Raw genomic sequence first — 19,466 nt, 5'->3', positions numbered from 1 at the left:
GGTCCTGGGGATTTATCCACTTTTAACCGTTTCAAGACATCCAGCACTTCCTCCTCTGTAATCTGGACATTTTGCAAGATGTCACTATCTATTTCCCTACAGTCTATATCTTCCATATCCTTTTCCACAGTAAATATTGATGCAAAATATTCATTTAGTATCTCCCCCATTTTCTGTGGCTCCACACAAAGCCCGCCTTGCTGATCTTTGAGGGTCCCTATTCTCTCCGTAGTTACTCTATTGTCCTTAATATATTTGTAAAAACCCTTTGGATTCTCCTTAATTATATTTGCCAATGCTATCTCATGTCCCCTTTTTGCCCTCCTAATTTCCCTCTTAAGTATACTCCTACTTCCTTTATACTCTTCTCACGATTCACTCGATCTATCCTGTCTATACCTGACATAATTTGGAGTTCCCAGTGTTGGACTGGGGTGTACAAAGTTAAAAATCACACAAGGTGTTGTGTGATTTTATACCTGATATATGCTTCCTTCTTTTTCTTAACCAAACCCTCAATTTCTTTAGGCATCCAGCATTCCCTATACCTACCAGCCTTCCCTTTCACCCTGACAGGAATATACTTTCTCTGGATTCTTGTTACCTCATTTCTGAAGGCTTCCCATTTACCAGCTGTCCCTTTACCTGCAAACTTCTGCCTCCAATCAGCTTTCAAAAGTTCTTGCCTAATACCGTCAAAATTGGCCTTTCTCCAACTTAGAACTTCAACTTTTAGATCTGGTCTATCCTTTTCCATCACGATTTTAAAACAAATAGAATTATGGTCGCTGGCCCCAAAATGCTCCCCCACTGACCCCTCAGTCACCTGCCCTGCCTTATTTTCCAAGAGTCAAGTTTTGCACCTTCTCTAGTAGGTACATCCACATACTGAATCAGAAAATTGTCTTGTACGCACTTAAGAAATTCCTCTCCATCTAAAGCTTTAACACTATGGCAGTCCCAGTTGATGTTTGGAAAGTTAAAATCCCCGACCATAACTACCCTATTATTCTTACAGATAGCTGAGATCTCCTTCCAAGTTTGTTTCTCAATTTCCCTCTGACTATTAGGGGGTCTATAATACAATCCCAATAAGGTTATCATCCCTTTCTTATTTCTCAGTTCCACCCAAATAACTTCCCTGGATGTATTTCTGGGAATATCCTCCCTCAGCACAGCTGTAATGCTATCCTTTATCAAAAATGCCACACACCCCCTTGCCTCCCTTTCTATCTTTCCTGTAGCATTTGTATCCTGCCAGTCCTGCCCATCCCTGAGCCATGTTTCTGTAATTGCTATGATATCCCAGTCCCATGTTCCTAACCATGCCCTGAGTTCATCTGCCTTCCCTGTTAGGCCCTTTGGATTGAAATAAATGCAGTTTAATTTATTAGTCCTACCTTGTCCCTGCCTGCCCTGACTGTTTGATTCACTTCTGTTCTCAACTGTACCAGTCTCAGATTGATCTCTTTCCTCACTATCTCCCTGGGTCCCACCTTACTAGTTTAAATCCTCCCAAGCAGTTTTAGCAAATTTCCCTGCTAGTATATTAGTCCCCTTCCAATTTAGGTGCAATCCGTCCTCCTTGTACAGGTCACTTCTACCCCAAAAGAGATTCCAATGATCCAAAAATGTGAATCCTTCTCCCATACACCAGCTCCTCAGCCATGCATTCATCTGCTCTATCCTCCTATTCCTGCCCTCACTAGCTCATAGCACCGGGAGTAATCCAGATATTACCACCCTTGAGGACCTCCTTTTTAAATTTCTGCCTAACTCTTTGTAATCTCCCTTCAGAGTCTCAACCTTTTCCCTTCCTATATCTTTGGTTCCAATGTGGACAGTGACCGCTTGCTGGCCCCTGTCCCCCGTGAGAACATTCTGCACCCTCTCTGAGACATCCTTGATCCTGGCATTCTCTGCTGGCCACAGAAACGTCTGTCTGTACCTCTGACTACAGAATCCCCGAACACAATTGATGTCTTGGAAGCCGACGTACCCCTCGTTGCATTAGAGCCAGTCTCAATACCAGAAACTTGGCTGTTTGTGCTACATTCCCCTGAGAATCACCCCCTATGTTTTCTAAAACAGCATACCTGTTTGAAATGGGCATATCCACAAAAGACTCCTGCCCTAGGTGCCGACCTCTCTTACCCTTCCTGCAGTTAACCCATCTATGTGACTGTATCTGAGACTTTCCCCCCTTCCTATAACTGCCATCCATCACATACTGTTGCTGTTGCAAATTCCTCATCGCTTCTATCTGTCTCTCCAACCAATCCACTCGATCTGATAAGATTTGCATCCAACAGCATTTATGGCAGATATAATCTGCGGCACCCCTTAAACTCTCTTTAAACTCCCACATTTGACAAGAAGTACATATCACTGCAAAGGCCATTTTTGCTCCTTCACAATCTACAGACCCAGAAAATAACACCGTCTTATACCTCTACAAAACACTGCACCAGGTTAAATTAAGAGCTATGGCTTATATTTTAAGTTTAATCAAGAGACTATCTCCAAAAACATATTAGCAAGAAAGAACCCACTGTACTCACTAATACAGCCTTTCTCTTGGACAGACTTAAAAACAATTAACTTATCTGATTCTGTGTTGTGAACTTTGCCCAAACCAGTTCCACCAAGATTAGTTGTGAATTTCACTGTTTGTTAATTTTCCCAGATGCACTCCGATGTCCAGCGACACATGAATTCAAACAGCAAAGGCAGTAACTGTGCAGGTTCTCTCTCTCTCTCTCTCTTTCCTGCACTGCCCTCACCATGTGCTTCCTTTGTCTGCTCTTCTCCCTTTTAAAACTGCTGTTGTTTTGACTTTGTGATATACATAAATTATCTGGAAGAGGTCATTAGTCTGATCAGTAATTTTGCAGATGACACGAAGATTGGTGGAGTAGCAGAAAGTATAGGGGACTGTCAAAGAATACAGGAGAATACGATAGACTGGAGAGTTGGGCAGAGAAGTGGCAGATGAAGTTCAATCCAGGCAAATGTGAGGTGATGCATTTTGGGAAGTCTAATTCTAATTCTACTGTAAACAGAAGAGCCTTAGGAAAAGTTGATGAGCAGAGAGATCTGGGAGTTCAGGTCCATTATACCCTGAAGGTAACTGCACAGATGGTTAGAGTGGTCAAGAAGGCGGATGGTATGCTTGCCTTCATTGGACGGGGTATTGAGTATAAGAGCTGGCAAGTCATGTTAAATTGTACAAGACTTTGGTTCGCATTTAGAAAACTGTGTAGTTCTGGTCGCCACACTACCAAAAAGCTGTGGACGCTTTGGAAAGGATGCAGAGAAGATTTATGAGGATGTTGCTTGGTATGGAAGGTGCTAGTTATGAACTGAGGTTGAGTAGGTTAAGATTGTTTTCCTTAGGAAAAAGGAGATTGAGGGAGAACCAGAATGAGGTTTACAAAATCCTGAAGGGTATAGACAGGGTGGATAGAGATAAGCTTTTTCCCCCAGGGATTCAATGACGAGAGGTCACGTGTTCAAGGTGAGAGGTGAAAAGTTTAAGGGGGATACACATGAAAAGTACTTTGTACAGAGGGTGGTAGGTGCCTGGAACGAGTTGCCAGCAGAGGTAGTAGAGGTAGGCACGGTAGATTCATTTAAGATGCATCTGGACAGATGCATGAGTAGGCAGGGAGCAGAGGGATACAGATGCTTAGGAATTGGGTGATAGGTTTAGACAGTGTATTTGGATCAGCTCAGGCTTGGAGAGCCGAAGGGCCTGTTCTATGGTTGTAAATTTTCTTTGTTCTTTGTTTGATCAAAACTCTGGTGTGGCCACATTTGGAGTATTGCATACAGTTTTGGTTGCCGCATTATAGGAAGGACATGGAAGCATTGCAAAGAGTGCAGAGAAGATTTACCAGGATGTTGCCTGGAATGGAGGGAAGGTCTTATAAGGAAAGGCTGAGGGACTTGAGGCTATTTTCATTAGAGAAAAGAAGGTTGAGAGGTGACTAAATAGAGGGATACAAGATGATCAGAGGATTAGAGAGGGTGCACAGTGAGAGCCTTTTTTCCTTGGATGGTGATGGCTAGCATGAGGGACATAGCTTTAAATTGAGGGGTGATAGATATAGGACAGATGTTAAAGGTAAGTTCTTTACTCAGAGAATAGTAAGGGCATGGAATGCTCAGCCTGCAAGGGAACATCTCCGGGACACCCGCACCAATCAACCACACCGCCTCGTGGCCCAACATTTCAACTCCCCCTCCCACTCTGCCGAGAACATGGATGTCCTGGGCCTCCTTCACCACCGCTCCCTCACCACCAGATGCCTGGAGGAAGAATGCCTCATCTTCTGCCTCGGAACACTTCAACCCCAAGGCATCAATGTGGACTTCAACCTCCTCTAGCTTATCTCTCCATGCTTCAGGCTCACTGCCTTTATTCCTGATGAAGGGCTTTTGCCCGAAACGTCGATTTTACTGCTCCTCGGATGCTGCTTGAACTGCTGTGCTCTTCCAGCACCACTAATCCAGAATCTGCAACAGTAGTAGACTCGTCAACATTGAGGGCATCTAATTGGTCATTGGATAAACATATGGATGATAATGGAATAGTGTAAGTTAGATGGGCTTTAGATTGGTTTCACAGATAAGCACAATATCAAGGGCTGAAGGGGCTGTACTGCGTTGCAATGTTCTATGTTCTATAAATGACTCACTTTCACATTTATGAGCAGTTTCAACTTTATTAGTTGCAAGGTTCATTTCTTCAGAATAGTTAAACAAGACATTCCACTTTTATAAACCTATAACTAATTAGCATTGCATAATGTTTCAGGACACAAGCTCTACAACAGAAGTCCCCTCACAACCTCCAACCTCACAGGGTCAGCTCCTTTGGCATCGGTTCATCTTTGAGGCCTGCCAGGAGATTATTGGCAGCCAGCACAGCCATGGTAGTGCGAGTGGCGAGAGTGGCACTTGCAATATGTGGCAGAATAACTGGAAGTACAATGTAAGATAAACCATTTTTTAGATATGGACCATGGCTCACTTCAAGCTATTTATAAAGTGAACATCAGAGAGCTGAACAAATTGGATTGTAAGTGATCACATTTACTTCATTTTACAAAATAGCAAAGTCTAAATTATTGGAGACATTAAAGGACCGCAAGCTATTCCCAATATTGTAACTTACCACAGTTTTTAAGGGTAAATAGAGGATGGTTGGTGGGTAATGGCTCAGGAACCGTGACATCTAATCCTGCTGCAGCAATCTGACCAGTGGAGAGAGCTTGATAAAGATCATCCTGGTTCACTACAGCTCCTCTGTGGAAGAAAACAAGAGACTTAAAGTTCAGAAGATCTTAGACGTTTTCCCAAGCTCCACAAACAGGATGTGAAAGTTTCCCCCACTCTTACTGTCTGCCATGAGCATTTGTTGAATAGATTTAAAAGGTGATAATCACCTTTTTGGCCTCGTTGTGAATATGCCTTCCTCACTGTCAAATCCTGGGTTTTCTGGTTCAGGGATAGGGGAGTTACCCACTGCCCCACACAACAATCCCATCCAAGCTCTGAGAGATAAAATCACTCAAGCTTGAAGCAGAGCGTTCTTCATACTTCTAGCTACATTGCTGAAGCTTCATGGCAGGTTCTCCAAAGCCAGGTATAACTGCTGGTTTCCTTTTCACAGATAGTCCCCTCAGTTCTGTCCTGTTCAGAATTGGAAGAAGGCCTCACTCTCCAGCAAGCTCCCTCCTGACAAGTCTCAGGACCTGCTGCTGCTCTTTGGTGGCAGGTGCAGACCATTATTCATCACCATTTAATTCAGATAGAGTGGTAATGTCTGTGCCAGGGTTACAGAATTATAGAATCCCTACAGAGCAGAAGCAGGCCCCTCAGCCCACTGAATCCAAACCAACCCTCCGAAGAGGGTTGCGCAAAATAAGAAGTTTTGGGATTGAAGGTGATTTAGTGAGTTGGATAGGAAATTGGCTAGTTGAAAGAAGACAGAGGGTGGTGGTTGGAGGGAAATGTTCATCCTGGAGCTTAGTTACCAGTGGTGTGCCGCAAAGATCAGTTTTGGGGCCAGTGCTGTTTGCCATTTTCATAAATGATCTGGAGGTGGGCATAGAAGGATTGGTTAGTAAATTTGCAGATGCCACTAAGGTCGGCACAGTTGTAGATGGTGCTGAAGGATGTTATGGATTACAGAGGGACATAGATAAGATGCAGAGCTGGGCTGTAAAGTCGCAAATGGAGCTTAACGTGGAAAAATGTGAGGTACCTCACTTGGAAGAAATAACAGGAATGCAGAGTAGACCCATAGAGTCAGAGAGATGTACAGCATGGAAACAGACCCTTCAGTCCAACCCGTCCATGCCGACCAGATATCCCAACCCAATCTAGTCCCGCCTACGAGCACCCGGCCCATATCCCTCCAAACCCTTCCTATTCATATACCCATCCAAATGCCTCTTAAATGTTGCAATTGTACCAGCCTCCACCACTTCCTCTGGCAGCTCATTCCATACATGTACCACCCTCTGCATGAAAAAGTTGCCCCTTAGGTCTCTTTTATGTCTTTCCCCTCTCACTCTAAACCTATGCCCTCTAGTTCTGGACTCCCCCACCCCAGGGAAAAGACTTTGTCTAATTATCCTATCCATGCCCCTCATAATTTTGTAAACCTCTATAAGGTCACCCCTCAGCCTCTGATGCTCCAGGGAAAACAGACCCAGCCTGTTCAGCCTCTGCCTATAGCTCAAATCCTCCAAACCTGGCAACATCCTTGTAAATCTTTTCTGAACCCTTTCAAGTTTCACAACATCTTTATGATAGGAAGGAGACCAGAATTGCATGCAATATTCCAACAGTGGCCTAACCAATGTCCTGTACAGCCACAACATGACCTCCCAACTCCTGTACTCAATACTCTGACCAATAAAAGAAAGCATACCAAACACCTTCTTCACTATCCTATATACCTGAGACTCCACTCCAAGGTCTCTTTGTTCAGCAACACTCCCTAGGATCTTACCATTAAGATTTGCTTTCCCAAAATGCAGCACCTCGCATTTATCTGGGCTAATGGTAAAATTCTTGGCAGTGTAGATGAACACAGAGATCTCGGTGTCCAGGTGCATAAATCCCTGAAAGTTGTCACCCAGGTTGATAGAGTTGTTAAGAAAGTATATGGTGCGTTGGCGTTTATTGGCAGGGGGATTGAGTTTTGGAGCCACAAGGTCATGCTTCAGCTGTACAAGACACTGGTAAGGCCGCACCTGGAGCATTATAGGAAGAATGTGGAAGCTTTGGAAAGGGTTCAGAGGAGATTTACTAGGATGTTGCCTGATATGGAAAGAATGTCTTATGAGGAAAGGCTGAGGAAACTGAGTTTTTCCAGCAATTTCTATTCTTGTCAGTGGAAAAGTTAATAAGTTTTTTACTTTTTACAGACTACCAATTGAGATACTGTCTGATCAGGGTTCTAACTTCATCTCTAAAGTTTTCCAGGAAATCATTAGTAGTTTGAGTATAATTCAGTTGAAGTCACTGTATCTCATCTGCAAACACAGGGAGATTTGGAGAGGTACCATCAGACTCTCAAAGACATAGTTCAGTCATAATGTCACACAAACCCATTAGATTGGGACAAAGAATTAGAATTTTTAATATTTGCTACCAGAGATTGCCCAGATGAACCTGTATGATTTAATCCAATTGAATTGGTTTATGGTCATGAGATTAGAGGTCTATAAAAATTGATTAGGGAGAAGTTCTTAAATGAAAGAGAGAAGTCCTCGGTGTCCATGTTTCTAGAAAGACTCACTAGTAAGCTAGTACAGGAACATTTCACAGGTGAAAATCAAAGAATGGGCAGGTAAACATTCAGCAACCTGAATGTTTCAGGTGGGAGATTAAATATTGGTACCGATACCTTTACAAAGTGAACCTTTGGAAGTAAAATTCAGTGGTCCGTATAGAGTAGTTAGAAGGTTTATTAAAGTGATTTATAAATAGTCCTGTTTGTAGGAAGAAGAATCGGTTATGTCACGTAAGACATGCTAAAAAGGTTTTTTTAATTCATTCATGGGATGAAGACGTTGCTGGGCAGGCAGCGTTTATTGCCCAGAGGGCAGTTAAGAGTCAACCATATTGCTGTGGAGTCTGGAGTCACATGTAGGCCAGACCAGGTAAGGATGGCAGTTTTCTTCCCTAAAGGACATTCGGGAACCAGGTGGGTTTTCCCGACAATTGATAGTTAGACAATTTATTGCAGATATTTATTGAATTCAAGTTCCACCATCTACTGAGGCAAGGTTCGAAGCCAGGTCCCCAGAACATTATCTGGGTCTCTAGGTAAATAGTCCAGCGATAATACTACTAGACCATCACCTCCCCTATCATCCTAGGAATGAGGATAAAGAGGAGCAAGTGTGTCAGAACATAAGAATAGTGAAAAATGATGGAAATAATGAAAATGAGGTAGAATGACAGGTAGACAGTTCTCAAAGTGAACTTTCAATAATTCAATGAGCTAACACAGAAATACTGGAACAATTAGATAGTGTTCTCATAATTAGAGCAAGGACAATAGGAGACTATTGTAAGACTTACTGAGAAAGCATGAGGTAATCAAGAGGTATACCTGGATGCACTACACATTAGCAAGTCATGATGTGGACATAGTAGAGTCAGGATCAATAAAACAACATCCTAATTGGTTAAGCTCAGAAAAAACAAGCTCAAGTGTAAACAGAAATTCAGTACATGCTAGTGAACTGTTTGGTTGAACCTCAAACCAGCTGGATTTCACCATTGTATAGATTATAGAAAGGTGAATGGGGTCATGAAGACAGATTTATACCCAATTCCATGATGGGAAGATTAAATTCATAACATTGGCAGTGCCTCATTTCTTTCTAAGATTGATCTTTTGAAGGGGCATTGGCAAGTGCCAGTAACATCAAAGGTGAAAGAAGTTTCCACTTTTGTTACACCAAATGAGTTATACCAAATGGGTGATGCCATTCAGGTTAAGGAACATCCCAGTTACATTCCAGAGGCTTACGAATTGTCATAGCTGGAGTTTGTAACTGCATAATGATTTCGATGATTTTGCAGTTTATAGTAGTACTTGAGAAAAGCATGTAAGAAAAGCTGAAGACCTATTTAAGCAATTACAGTTTGCTGGTTTAGTAATAAACTTAACATAAAGTGAACTTGTGAAATCAAGAGTTACCTACTTGGGATATGTGGTTGGACAAAGAGAAGTCTTGCTAAGGAGAGTGAAAATGAAGGTTTTAATAGAATTCCCTATTTCTAAAACTAAATGAGAAATCATGAAGCTTTTGGGAATGTATAGATTTTACTGGAAACATGTGCATAATTTCAGTACAACATCTGTATCATTAAATTGCACCTTAAAAAAACTTAATATTTGGTATGACTCCAGGAATTGCAGGGCTCAATTTACAGCACACATCCTCGTCGGTCATAACAATATCCTGTTTGAGAACCTTCATTCATAGGGAGTGTTGCTTAGCCATTTCTAATTTGTAAAACACTGAAGTGAACAACAATAAATATAGAACTTTTTAAAAAGTGTGCACAGAGGTAAAATCTCAGCTAATACACTAACTAAAACCAAAATCTTATCAAAAAAACCTCAGTAAACCACTATGTTCATGTCTCACCTGCTCACATTGATAAATATGGCCGTCCTTTTCATTTTTGAGAAAAGCTCTTTGTTGCACAAACCAACAGTCTCAGGAGTCAAGGTGCAATGTATTGTCACAAAATCTGATTGCTCTGCCAGTTTATCCAAGGACACTGCAATGGAAGATTCAACATCAGTATTTCTATTATCCTGAAACAAATTAACTTTGTTAACACCTTCCTGATTATTGGAATGAAGGATTTTTCACTTATTCATAGAGTCATTGTGATGTACAGCACGGAAACAGAGCCTTCAGTCCAACTCGTCCATGCCGACCAGATATCCCAACCCAATCTAGTCCCACTTGCCAAAGCCCTGCCCTTCCTATTCATATACCCATCCAGATTCCTTTTAAATGCTGCAATTGTACTAGCCTCCACCACTTCCGCTGGCAGCTCATTCCATGCACGTACCACCCTCCGTGTGAAAAGGTTGCCCCTTTTATATCTTTTATATCTTACCTCTCTCACCCTAAACCTATGCCCTCTAGTTCTGGACTTCCCCACCCCAGGGAAAATACTTTGTCTATTTATCCTATCCACGCCCCTCATGATTTTTTAAACCTCTATAAGGTCACCCGCTCAGCCTCCAATACTCTAGGGAAAATAGCCCCAACGTATTCAACCTCTCCCTATAGTTCAAATCCTCCAACCCTGGCAACATCCTTGTGAATCTTTTCTGAACCCTTTCAAGTTTCAAAACATTGGAGACCAGAATTGCACACAATATTCCAACAGTGGCCTAACCAATGTCCTGTACAGCCGCAACATGACCTCCAACTCTTGTACTCATTATTCTGACCAATAAAGGAAAGCTTACCAAATGTTTTCTTCACTATCCTATCTATGAACATGCACTCCAAGGTTTCCTTGTTTAGCAACATTCCCTAGGATCTTACCATTAAGTGTATAAGTCTGCTAAGATTTGCTTTCCCAAAATGTAACACCTTGCGTTTATCTAAACTAAATTCCATCTGCTACTTCTCAACCCATTGGCCTATCTGATCAAGATCCGATTGTAATCTGAGGTAACCTTCTTTGCTGTCCACTACACCTCCAATTTTGGTGTCATCTGTAAACTTACTATCTATACCTCTTATGCTCACATCCAAATCATTCATATAAATGGTGAAAAGTAATACTTGTGGCACTCCACTGGTCACAGGCCTCCAGTCTGAAAAACAACCCTCCATCACCACCTTCTGTTTTCTACCTTTGAGCCAGTTCTGTATCCAAATGGCTAGTTCTCCCTGTATTCCATGAGATCTAACCTTGCTAACCACTCTCCCATGGAGAGCCTTGTCGAACACCTTACTGAGTCTTTAAGCCCAGGGTTGTGTCATTGTCTAAGTAAAAACAATGACTGCAGATGCTGGAAACCAGAGTCTAGATTAGAGTGGTGCTGGAAAAGCAGTTCAGGCAGCATCTGAGGAGCAGTAAAATTGACATAATCCTGATGAAGGGCTTTTGCCCGAAACATCGATTTTACTGCTTCTCGGATGCTGCCTGAACTGCTATGCTTTTCCAGCACCACTCTAATCTAGACTCTTGTGTCATTGTCTGAACAGGGTTTTGTTCATAATTTAGTATTTAATTGATTAACATATCTTCCTGAAAATGTCACTGCATGAATCTTAAACCAGATGATGCTAATTCATGCTTCTTTTCTGTGGTTTCCATTCTCCATATTGCACCTCATTCAATGATGGAGTTTTCCAAAACTACACGAAATTAACCAGTACAAGCGATGAAGTGTTGCTTGGGTTGGCTCATCTTTGAAACTTAACAACAAGAATTTGAAAAGGGTCTCAACCTATTTGTTCTGACTAAAATTGCCCTGTGAGAAATCGACAGTGCAAAAACAGTTTACTGCGCCAGTACATCAGTACATCTTTATGGAGAAATTCCAGGTATTCAGAGTCCATGAAAAGCAAAATCAATTACATATTATGCTGATAGCCTACTTCCAGTCAACTGAGTGTTGCATTGTTAGGTTAAAATCCTGTGACTAAGACTTAATAGTACTGTAGGAAAATCTTCACCCTGTAGTGAAGGTACAGCACCTTCTCAATGAAATCTACAGACAACAAATAAATGCTGGTGTTAATGCTAACATTCCAAAAATAATTATATTTTAAAAATTGCAAATTTCTAGTTAGCTGTGTTCAAGTCCTATGTCCATAAAAGGAGACACTTAAAAGCTTAAAGTAGGAGTGGAGATGGAAACCAAACACAGGAAAAAATGTACAAAATCAGAAGTAGTATTGGGCAAGTACAGAGTTGCTATGGCTAGACGAAATAAATTGGATTGAATATCCTTATCAAATATCTTGTGCTTTTCTCATAGTTATTTAATCCAACCCTTGAAGTAATTTATCCTGATTAACCCATACAATTTTTAGTGGAGAGGACCGATGACTGTTCAAGTGACATGTAAGGGAGATGAACTCGTAACATGTTGTCAGCAGCATGCCATTTAATCTCTTCAATCTGCTATTTTTATAGAAAAATTATTATAAAGTATCAACACAGAACAATGTTGTTTATGCTGGTAAATAAAAGAATAATGCCACATTGCACATATAAGTCATCAATCTCACATACTATTATAGAGGGGAAGTTAATATGAAGGATTTCTCAGGGGCTTCTTCTGTAATGTTTCTCTAGAAACACATTTACTAATGTGAGCAGTTTCCATTTTATTAAGTGAAGTTTTACTGCAAAGTGAGCGAATCAAGAGCCCATGCCATCTGTAATAATTACTATTTTATTGTTCTATTAAATAAATTGACAACTTTGTAAGATCACATTTATATAGGAGTTGGACGGGATGGGGGAGGCGGTGTTGGTCGGGGTTGGGGGGTGCTGGCAGGGTCGGTGTTAGGGCGGGAGAGGGGAGGAGGGAAGGGGGCGGTGTTGGACGGACTGGGAGGCGTGGGCTCGCGTGCGGTGTGCTGCGACCTTGTCTCCTGAACGTGGAGCGGACTTAACTGAAAACTCCAAGCCCCGGAGGCAAGGCATTCAATCAATTAACTGAATAATCGATTATCAGGACGAAATAGATAATCGACGTTCCTCTGTATTCTATAGTATTGAACTAATATTCAATTCACAATGTGACAGATTCTTAGGATGTGTTAACATATCCTACAAGTTTTTAAAGAGGTTATAGAAGAGGGTTACTGGAATGATTCAAGCAAGAGGAATTGCAGCTATGTGTATATATTGGAAAAACTGGGGTAGTTATTGTTACATATCATAGAATCATACGGTACAAAGAGACTTTACAGCCCATCAGGTCTGCATCAACAAAACTACTCTGAACCCCACAATAGTCCCACTTGATATTACAAGTCCTCATTGAGGTACTTTTTAAAGGTGGTGATGTTTCCCACCAACTGTCCTCCCACAAGGGACATTCCAGATCCCCACAGCCTTCAGTGAAAACCTTTTACTCAAATGTCCTCCAATTTTCCTGCCTTTCACTTAAAACATATGCCCTCTTGTTACTGACTGTTCAACTAAAGGGAACAGTTACATTCTATCCACCCCCTCCATGTCCTTTATAACTTTATTGTAGTGATTGGGACCTCGTTAACTATGAGGCTCTTGACTGGGATTGTTAACCTGGGCCAATAAGGAAAGCCTTGGCTGACCAATATAACCAGGAGAAAAATAAGCATTAGGTGGTGTTGGGGGTTTATGTGAAAAAATATATATTAAAAAAACTAGGAGATTAGAATCTCCTCAGTTGAGGAGTGACTCCAAGCACCCTGGCTACATCAAGTGTATTGTGCAGTAGTAAATAGAGGGTGACTTGGTGACGGGACCCAGCCTCTGTGCAGCTATTTCAGTGGTGACAGGAGAAAACACAACGTGCCTGAAAAACATTTGCTCACAACAGTCAGCTTGGAATTGTGTTAAGTATTTCTTGTATCATGCCTCTATTTGGGAAGCTTGGCTCATTTGACTCTGCTGTTGAAGACTGGGCCCAGTATATGGAAAGAATGCAATATTTATTTCTGGGCAAATGAAAAGCATTTGGACCTGCAGCATTTTTGGTATTAAGGGGCTTAACTTTCCCAGAGGCACCAGACACTAAACATTCCAAGAATTAATGGAATTGGTTAAGGAATAACCTCCTGTGATGCTATTGATTTTATTTGGCTGTTAGAGAACCAGGGGGAACAGTGTTACAATAACTGACAGATGCATGTGATTTTGGGTTAACCCTGAATGAGATGCTGAGAGACTGCTTGTTATGGGGGATTAATGATGTAACCATGCACTTACTAGCTGAACCCCAAATGGACTTCAAACAAGCACTGCAGTTGTTTATCATTAGAAAATGTGGCAAGTGGAGCATGGCAACTACAGGGCATCCCAATGGAAGTGGACACTTGGAACTGTCCAGTTGAGCTTGGGGAACACCACTTGAGTGTAGGCAATCACAGAGCCTCACATAGAGGTACCCTAGGCCAACCCACGACTGAATCCCACAACACAGCTAAGCCTTAGCCAAGTGGCTAAACAATTCTTCAGGATGTGGGCTTTCGAGCCATTTTAGTTGCTGCCAGTATGCAGACTCGACACAGCAAAGGGGTCCTAAAAGGCCTGACTTGAGTAGGAAAACTTGTAGGTTGGTACCCAGGAGAGTGCACACCTTGGCAATTTCCCCTACATGTGGGTTGGAACACTTAAATTGCTTAGTGACACCCACATTGGAACCAATTAAAATTAAAGTTTGGTTTAATGGTCACCCAGTTACCATGGAGGTAGATACTGGTGCAGCTGTGGTTGCAGAATTTGTCTTTAACAAGATTCGCTTGGGACTCCAACCTTTAAGCTTGCACAAGACCTCAGCCAGGTACTGGCCAAACTCCACTCATTCAGGGTTTCCAAGTTGAAAATGCTGGCAAGAAGAATGGTGCCCAGGATTGGATGACGACACAGTTGCGTTGCTGGGACAGTGCCCAGAATGCCAACAAGGAGAAAAAGTGCCACCTGCAGTGCCCCCACATTGGTGGGAATGGCCAGGTAAACCCTGGGCTCAGTTGCATGTCAACTATGCTGGTCCTTTCATGAACTCAATGTTCCTGGTCATTGTGGATGCCCATTCAATGTAGTTGGACATGCATAAAGCTCATTCAGCAAACTCAGGGATGATGATTGAGAAGCTGCGAGTGTTGCTCGTGACACACCGAATCCCAGAAGTATTGATCACGGAAAATAGGGATGACATTTATCAGCAGGGAATTTGAGTATTTCCTGAGGTCCAATGGCATTTGGCACATCAGGACAACTCCATATCATTCGTCGTCTATTGGTCTCACGGAAAGGGCGGTCCAAATGTTGAAGGCAGGCTTAAAAAAACAGCCTACAGTGTCAACTAATACCAAACTGTCCCAGTTCCTGTTCGATTATAGAACCGCCCACAAGCAACAACAGGGATAGCTTCAGCAGAGTCTCCACACCAGGTTACACCAGATATTTCCACACCTGAATGGGGTGAAACGGCAGCAGGAACACTAATGTTGGCCAAATGTCTCCTCTAACTGAGAGAGACAACTTAATTTAGCGATGAAGTTTGATGCTGGAACCATGGAATGGGCACGAGGTGAGGTTGATGAGATGTCAGGTCCCTTGATTTACAAAGTTTGGGTTGGTGATACAGTCCTGAACAAACATGTGTATCACCTGAAAGCTGTTATCTCGCAAACACAGCAGGAGCAAAACACACCTGACATCTCAGAACAGCCAGAAGGCCTGGCATAAGCTGCAGGTGCTCCCCCTCCATCTAGGGTCGAGCAAACCTCAGAGTCTGCGATGAATGCAGCCATTGCCACCGCAAGAAGAGGAAGAAACTCTCCCGAGATGTTCTGGATGCAAGAGACTGGTCATGGTCCAGTACACATCGCCTGTATCTGCGTCTGAGTCAGAGGAACCAGACCTGGGCCAACAACATTGCAAGAGAAGCTGCACGAGAAAGACGAGGCTTACATCCCCAGATGTGGGGGAGCAGGAATTGTAGTGATTGGGATCAGGTGGACCTCATTGACTACAGATTCTTGATTGGCCCAGGAATCAGGAAAGTCTTTTCTGGCCAATATAACCAGGAGATTAAAATTTCCTCAGTTGTGGACTGACTCTGAGCTGGCTGGTCACAGCCAGTGTACTGTGCTCTAGTAAACAAAGGGTGACTTGGTGACGGGACCTGGCCTCCATGCAGTTATTTCACTTATATTTCACTCAATCAAGTTACTCCCACCCCACCTTCTCTGCTCTGAAGAAAACAATCCAAGCTTATCCAGTGTCTTTCATAGCTAAATTGCTCCATTTCAGGCAATATCCTGGTACGTCTCCACTGTATCCCCTTCGGTGCAATAACATCTTTCCTGCAGTGTGGTGACAAATCTTACATATCTCAATACATTCTTCTTTTAAGAGCAATGTTTAAAATCATCATGTGTTTAGGCAGAGGAACTAAAGATAAAATTTCCAATAGTTAAAAGGCCAATAGCCAGAGGGCACTGATTTAAGCTCATTAAGGAAGTGGTGGAGGCTGATACAATTGCAGCAAATAAACCAGATATGACATGAGGACAAGAAAAATTATGAATTGAGGGTTTCTTTTGTCCTGCCTGAGTGGTTAAGGGATATATATTCAATAGTAGCCTTCAAAGTGCCTGGATAAATACCTGAAGAATGAAAAAAAACTCTTCCCAATAAAGGGCATCTCCTGGCATTTTATCAGCACTTGGGGGGACACTTCACTACATGGAGTATCACCCAGTTGGCCAAGGGGGTTTGGGATGTGGGGAAATGCTGCATATTTGTACACCACATTTGAGCACCATGGTCCACAGAGGTGACTCCCCCCACTATTGGGGGTAGGCAGCCATCCTTAACAAGGCTTTGTTGAGAATTAATTGGCTGTTGCTGACAAGATGTATTCCAGGTCTCACTGATTGCTGAAGCAGAATTGTGCAAACCCCTTTCCTTTTGGGCAAGTCCCCACTATGAGCACTAAATCCAGCACTATAGGGCAAATGAAGTCCTCTGACTTGTCCTCTTCTACAATTCTATGATTGTTCCGTAATCAATCTTTTGCAGACATTATTAAACACAGTGACAGTGCTTCAGTTAGCCTGCAACGTGGAATATAATTGTGACTTATAGATGTGAATCTGGCCTTTCAACAGAGGAAGCCAATTAAATGGAGCTACTTCTAAGCAAGTGAGGTCAATCAAACAGTGACTTTGACTGGTCATAGGTTTCAGGCTGCAAATCAGTGGCTGACTTTCATTCTCATATTAAATTGGTGGCTGCTATCTGAGGAACACATGCTAGCAATGACATTTTCACTGTGTACGTATACATGGTTTTTCTATTGCTTATACAAAAAAAGGCTTGAAACTGTAGTGAAGCTTTTTCAAAAACAAAATCATTTTCAGGATATTTGTCTCTCCAGTAGGTCAGCATTTATTCTCCAGGCTTAGTGATACTTTGGAGAGTGGTGGATGGATCTGCTTTCTATATTGCATTCTTTTTAAAGGATGAGATGTCTTCTGGAGCACATTGACATGGAATTGGGAACACACAGTAAGGACAGCCAGCTTCCCAGCCTAAAGGGTATGACTGAATCAGTTGGATTTTTATATTAACCCAGCAGCTTCACAATCACCGTAATGTGACAAATACATTCTCAAATTATCACTGATACCCTCAAACATTTTGCCACTTATTAAAGGCTGAATAGCCAGTTGTCACGGGTCCCTCACCATACTCAGCCTGTATCTCTGCAGCAGCCTCCGGCTTGGGCTCATAATCCGTATACAGGAATTTCTTCACACCAAATGGCTTCAAACGTTGTGCAACAGCAAAACCTTTGGAGAGACAAAATAAGTGTCAACCCATCCAGACATTAAAATTCTTTCAAATATGGTCTGACCTCCTGAGGGATTGCACACATGGAGAACCAAGAAAGTGTGACATCTTCGGGTACAGTGAGGATAAAGATCTTGGATAACCATTGACCCAGGCTGACCAAATGCAATAACTCATCATCAATTCCTAGTCAGAACTTCCACGTTTATTTCAGTACTTTGAAATTACACAAGTAACAACCCCACTGGACGTGTGAGAGAGCATATCCTTTTCAGAGTTTACATTAATTACACCAAATCCACAAATAATTTTGATTGCAGAGAGTCTGTGCAGGAGATCATGGAGGCTGTTTGGTTGTGAGATGGGTACTGTTTGATTGGAAGGGCATTCATTGCATTGCAGTCAGTATGTTAATTGACACTGCTTGATGTTTAAATCATTACAGTGGGCAACTAGTATTATTAACAATGTTTTTTGGGGACACATATCAGTGAGGAGCCTTGCTATCACAATTGGTTAGCATTACTAAAAGACAAGTGCATTGTGGTTGCAAGATTTACAAGGATGTGGCCAAGGTTGGAGGATTTGAGCAATAGGGAGAGGCTGAATAGGCTGGAGCTGTTTTCCCTGGAGCATCAGAGGCTGAGGGGTGGCCTTATGGAAGTTTATAAAATCATGAGGGGCATGGATAGGATAAATAGACAAAGTCTTTTCCCTGGGGTGAGGGAGTCCAGAACTAGAGGGCATAGGTTTAGGGTGAGAGGGGAAAGATATAAAAGGGACCTAAGGGGCAACTTTTTCATGCAGAGGTTGGTGCATGTGTGGAATAAGCTGCCAGAGGAAATGGTGGAGGCTGATACAATTGCAGCATTTAAAAAGCATCTGTTTAGGTTGAATAGGAAGGGTTTAGAGGATTATGGGGCAAGTGCTAGCAAATGGGACTGGATTAGGTTAGAATATCTGGTTGGCATGGACGAGTTAGACCGAAGGGTCTGTTTCCAGGCTGTACATCTCTATGACTGTAAGTGGTGGGAGTTCTTTCAAAAATGCATCTAGACTGTGATGATTTTTTTGAACAATGGGTGAACAAGTGAGAGAGAAATTGCCCAGAATTTCTGACGACGCACTGTAGGTCTTTGTTCAAGAAGTGGAAAGAAGGAGAGACATCTTGTATCTGTCGGAGAGTCTCTCACATATATATGCTCAGGATGCAGTGAGAGAATCAGTGGGCGACTGTGCCAGGAGTGTTGCTCCACAAGCATGCAGTGCAGAAATAAGTCTCATGATTTTTGATGATTTGTCAAGATGAGTAAATTCACATTCAAATGACAATGCAGCTGCATCACTAACCAAATTCACATCTTGAAATACTCTCTTCCATTATCCATCCAATAATTTTTATCAATCAGTACTCAGCTTTAATACTCAATTCTTTACCTCACCCCAACACATTTATCACTGGTGCATAGCTTACACTTATGGTTCACAGCTCATACAAACAGGTAGCTATTTAACTGTGATGGCTTCATCACCCTAACAACTGCAGGACCCTCACGGATATAATTCCCTTTTTTTGCAGGAGAAGATGGCAGTAGGAAAGAACTGGAGGAGTATGCCAGTGTGTTTTAACCCTGACATAACCAGTAGGGCTGAAATCATTGATGATATCCACACCTAATCTTTTACCCCACAATCTGTACTGATTCACAAGTGGCAGATGATGAAGCATGCCCTCATTACTTTCCTCTCTCCTCTCACCTCAATGCTTGAGCCCTTTTCATTCCAGATACCCAAGAACTAAACATTTCTCAGTTAGAGGTGGAAGAGGAAAAAAGCAGAAAGGATGAAGAAATACTAATGACTCACTTTTAAAT

The 19,466-nt window shown here is 42.2% G+C and overlaps 1 protein-coding gene across 1 annotated transcript in view; it reads right to left on the bottom strand.

The window, feature by feature from the left end:
* Positions 1-4,707: 4,707 nt before the first annotated feature.
* The window catches only part of LOC122564573 (glyoxylate reductase/hydroxypyruvate reductase-like), a 36,993-nt gene continuing 22,234 nt past the window's right edge, over positions 4,708-19,466 (bottom strand). Inside the window, exons 6-9 of the mRNA XM_043719675.1 lie at positions 17,487-17,591; positions 9,684-9,819; positions 5,180-5,310; positions 4,708-4,983 (exon numbers count right to left, since the gene is read on the bottom strand). Coding sequence (XP_043575610.1) covers positions 4,862-4,983; positions 5,180-5,310; positions 9,684-9,819; positions 17,487-17,591 — 494 coding nt within the window. The 3' untranslated portion in view covers positions 4,708-4,861. The remainder of the gene's footprint in view (positions 4,984-5,179; positions 5,311-9,683; positions 9,820-17,486; positions 17,592-19,466) is intronic.

This window comes from Chiloscyllium plagiosum, chromosome 2, assembly GCF_004010195.1.
Source record: "Chiloscyllium plagiosum isolate BGI_BamShark_2017 chromosome 2, ASM401019v2, whole genome shotgun sequence".
Taxonomy (NCBI): Eukaryota; Metazoa; Chordata; class Chondrichthyes; order Orectolobiformes; family Hemiscylliidae; genus Chiloscyllium; species Chiloscyllium plagiosum.
The sequence above is the reverse complement of the archived record's forward strand: the minus strand, read 5'-3'. Positions and strand labels throughout refer to the sequence as shown.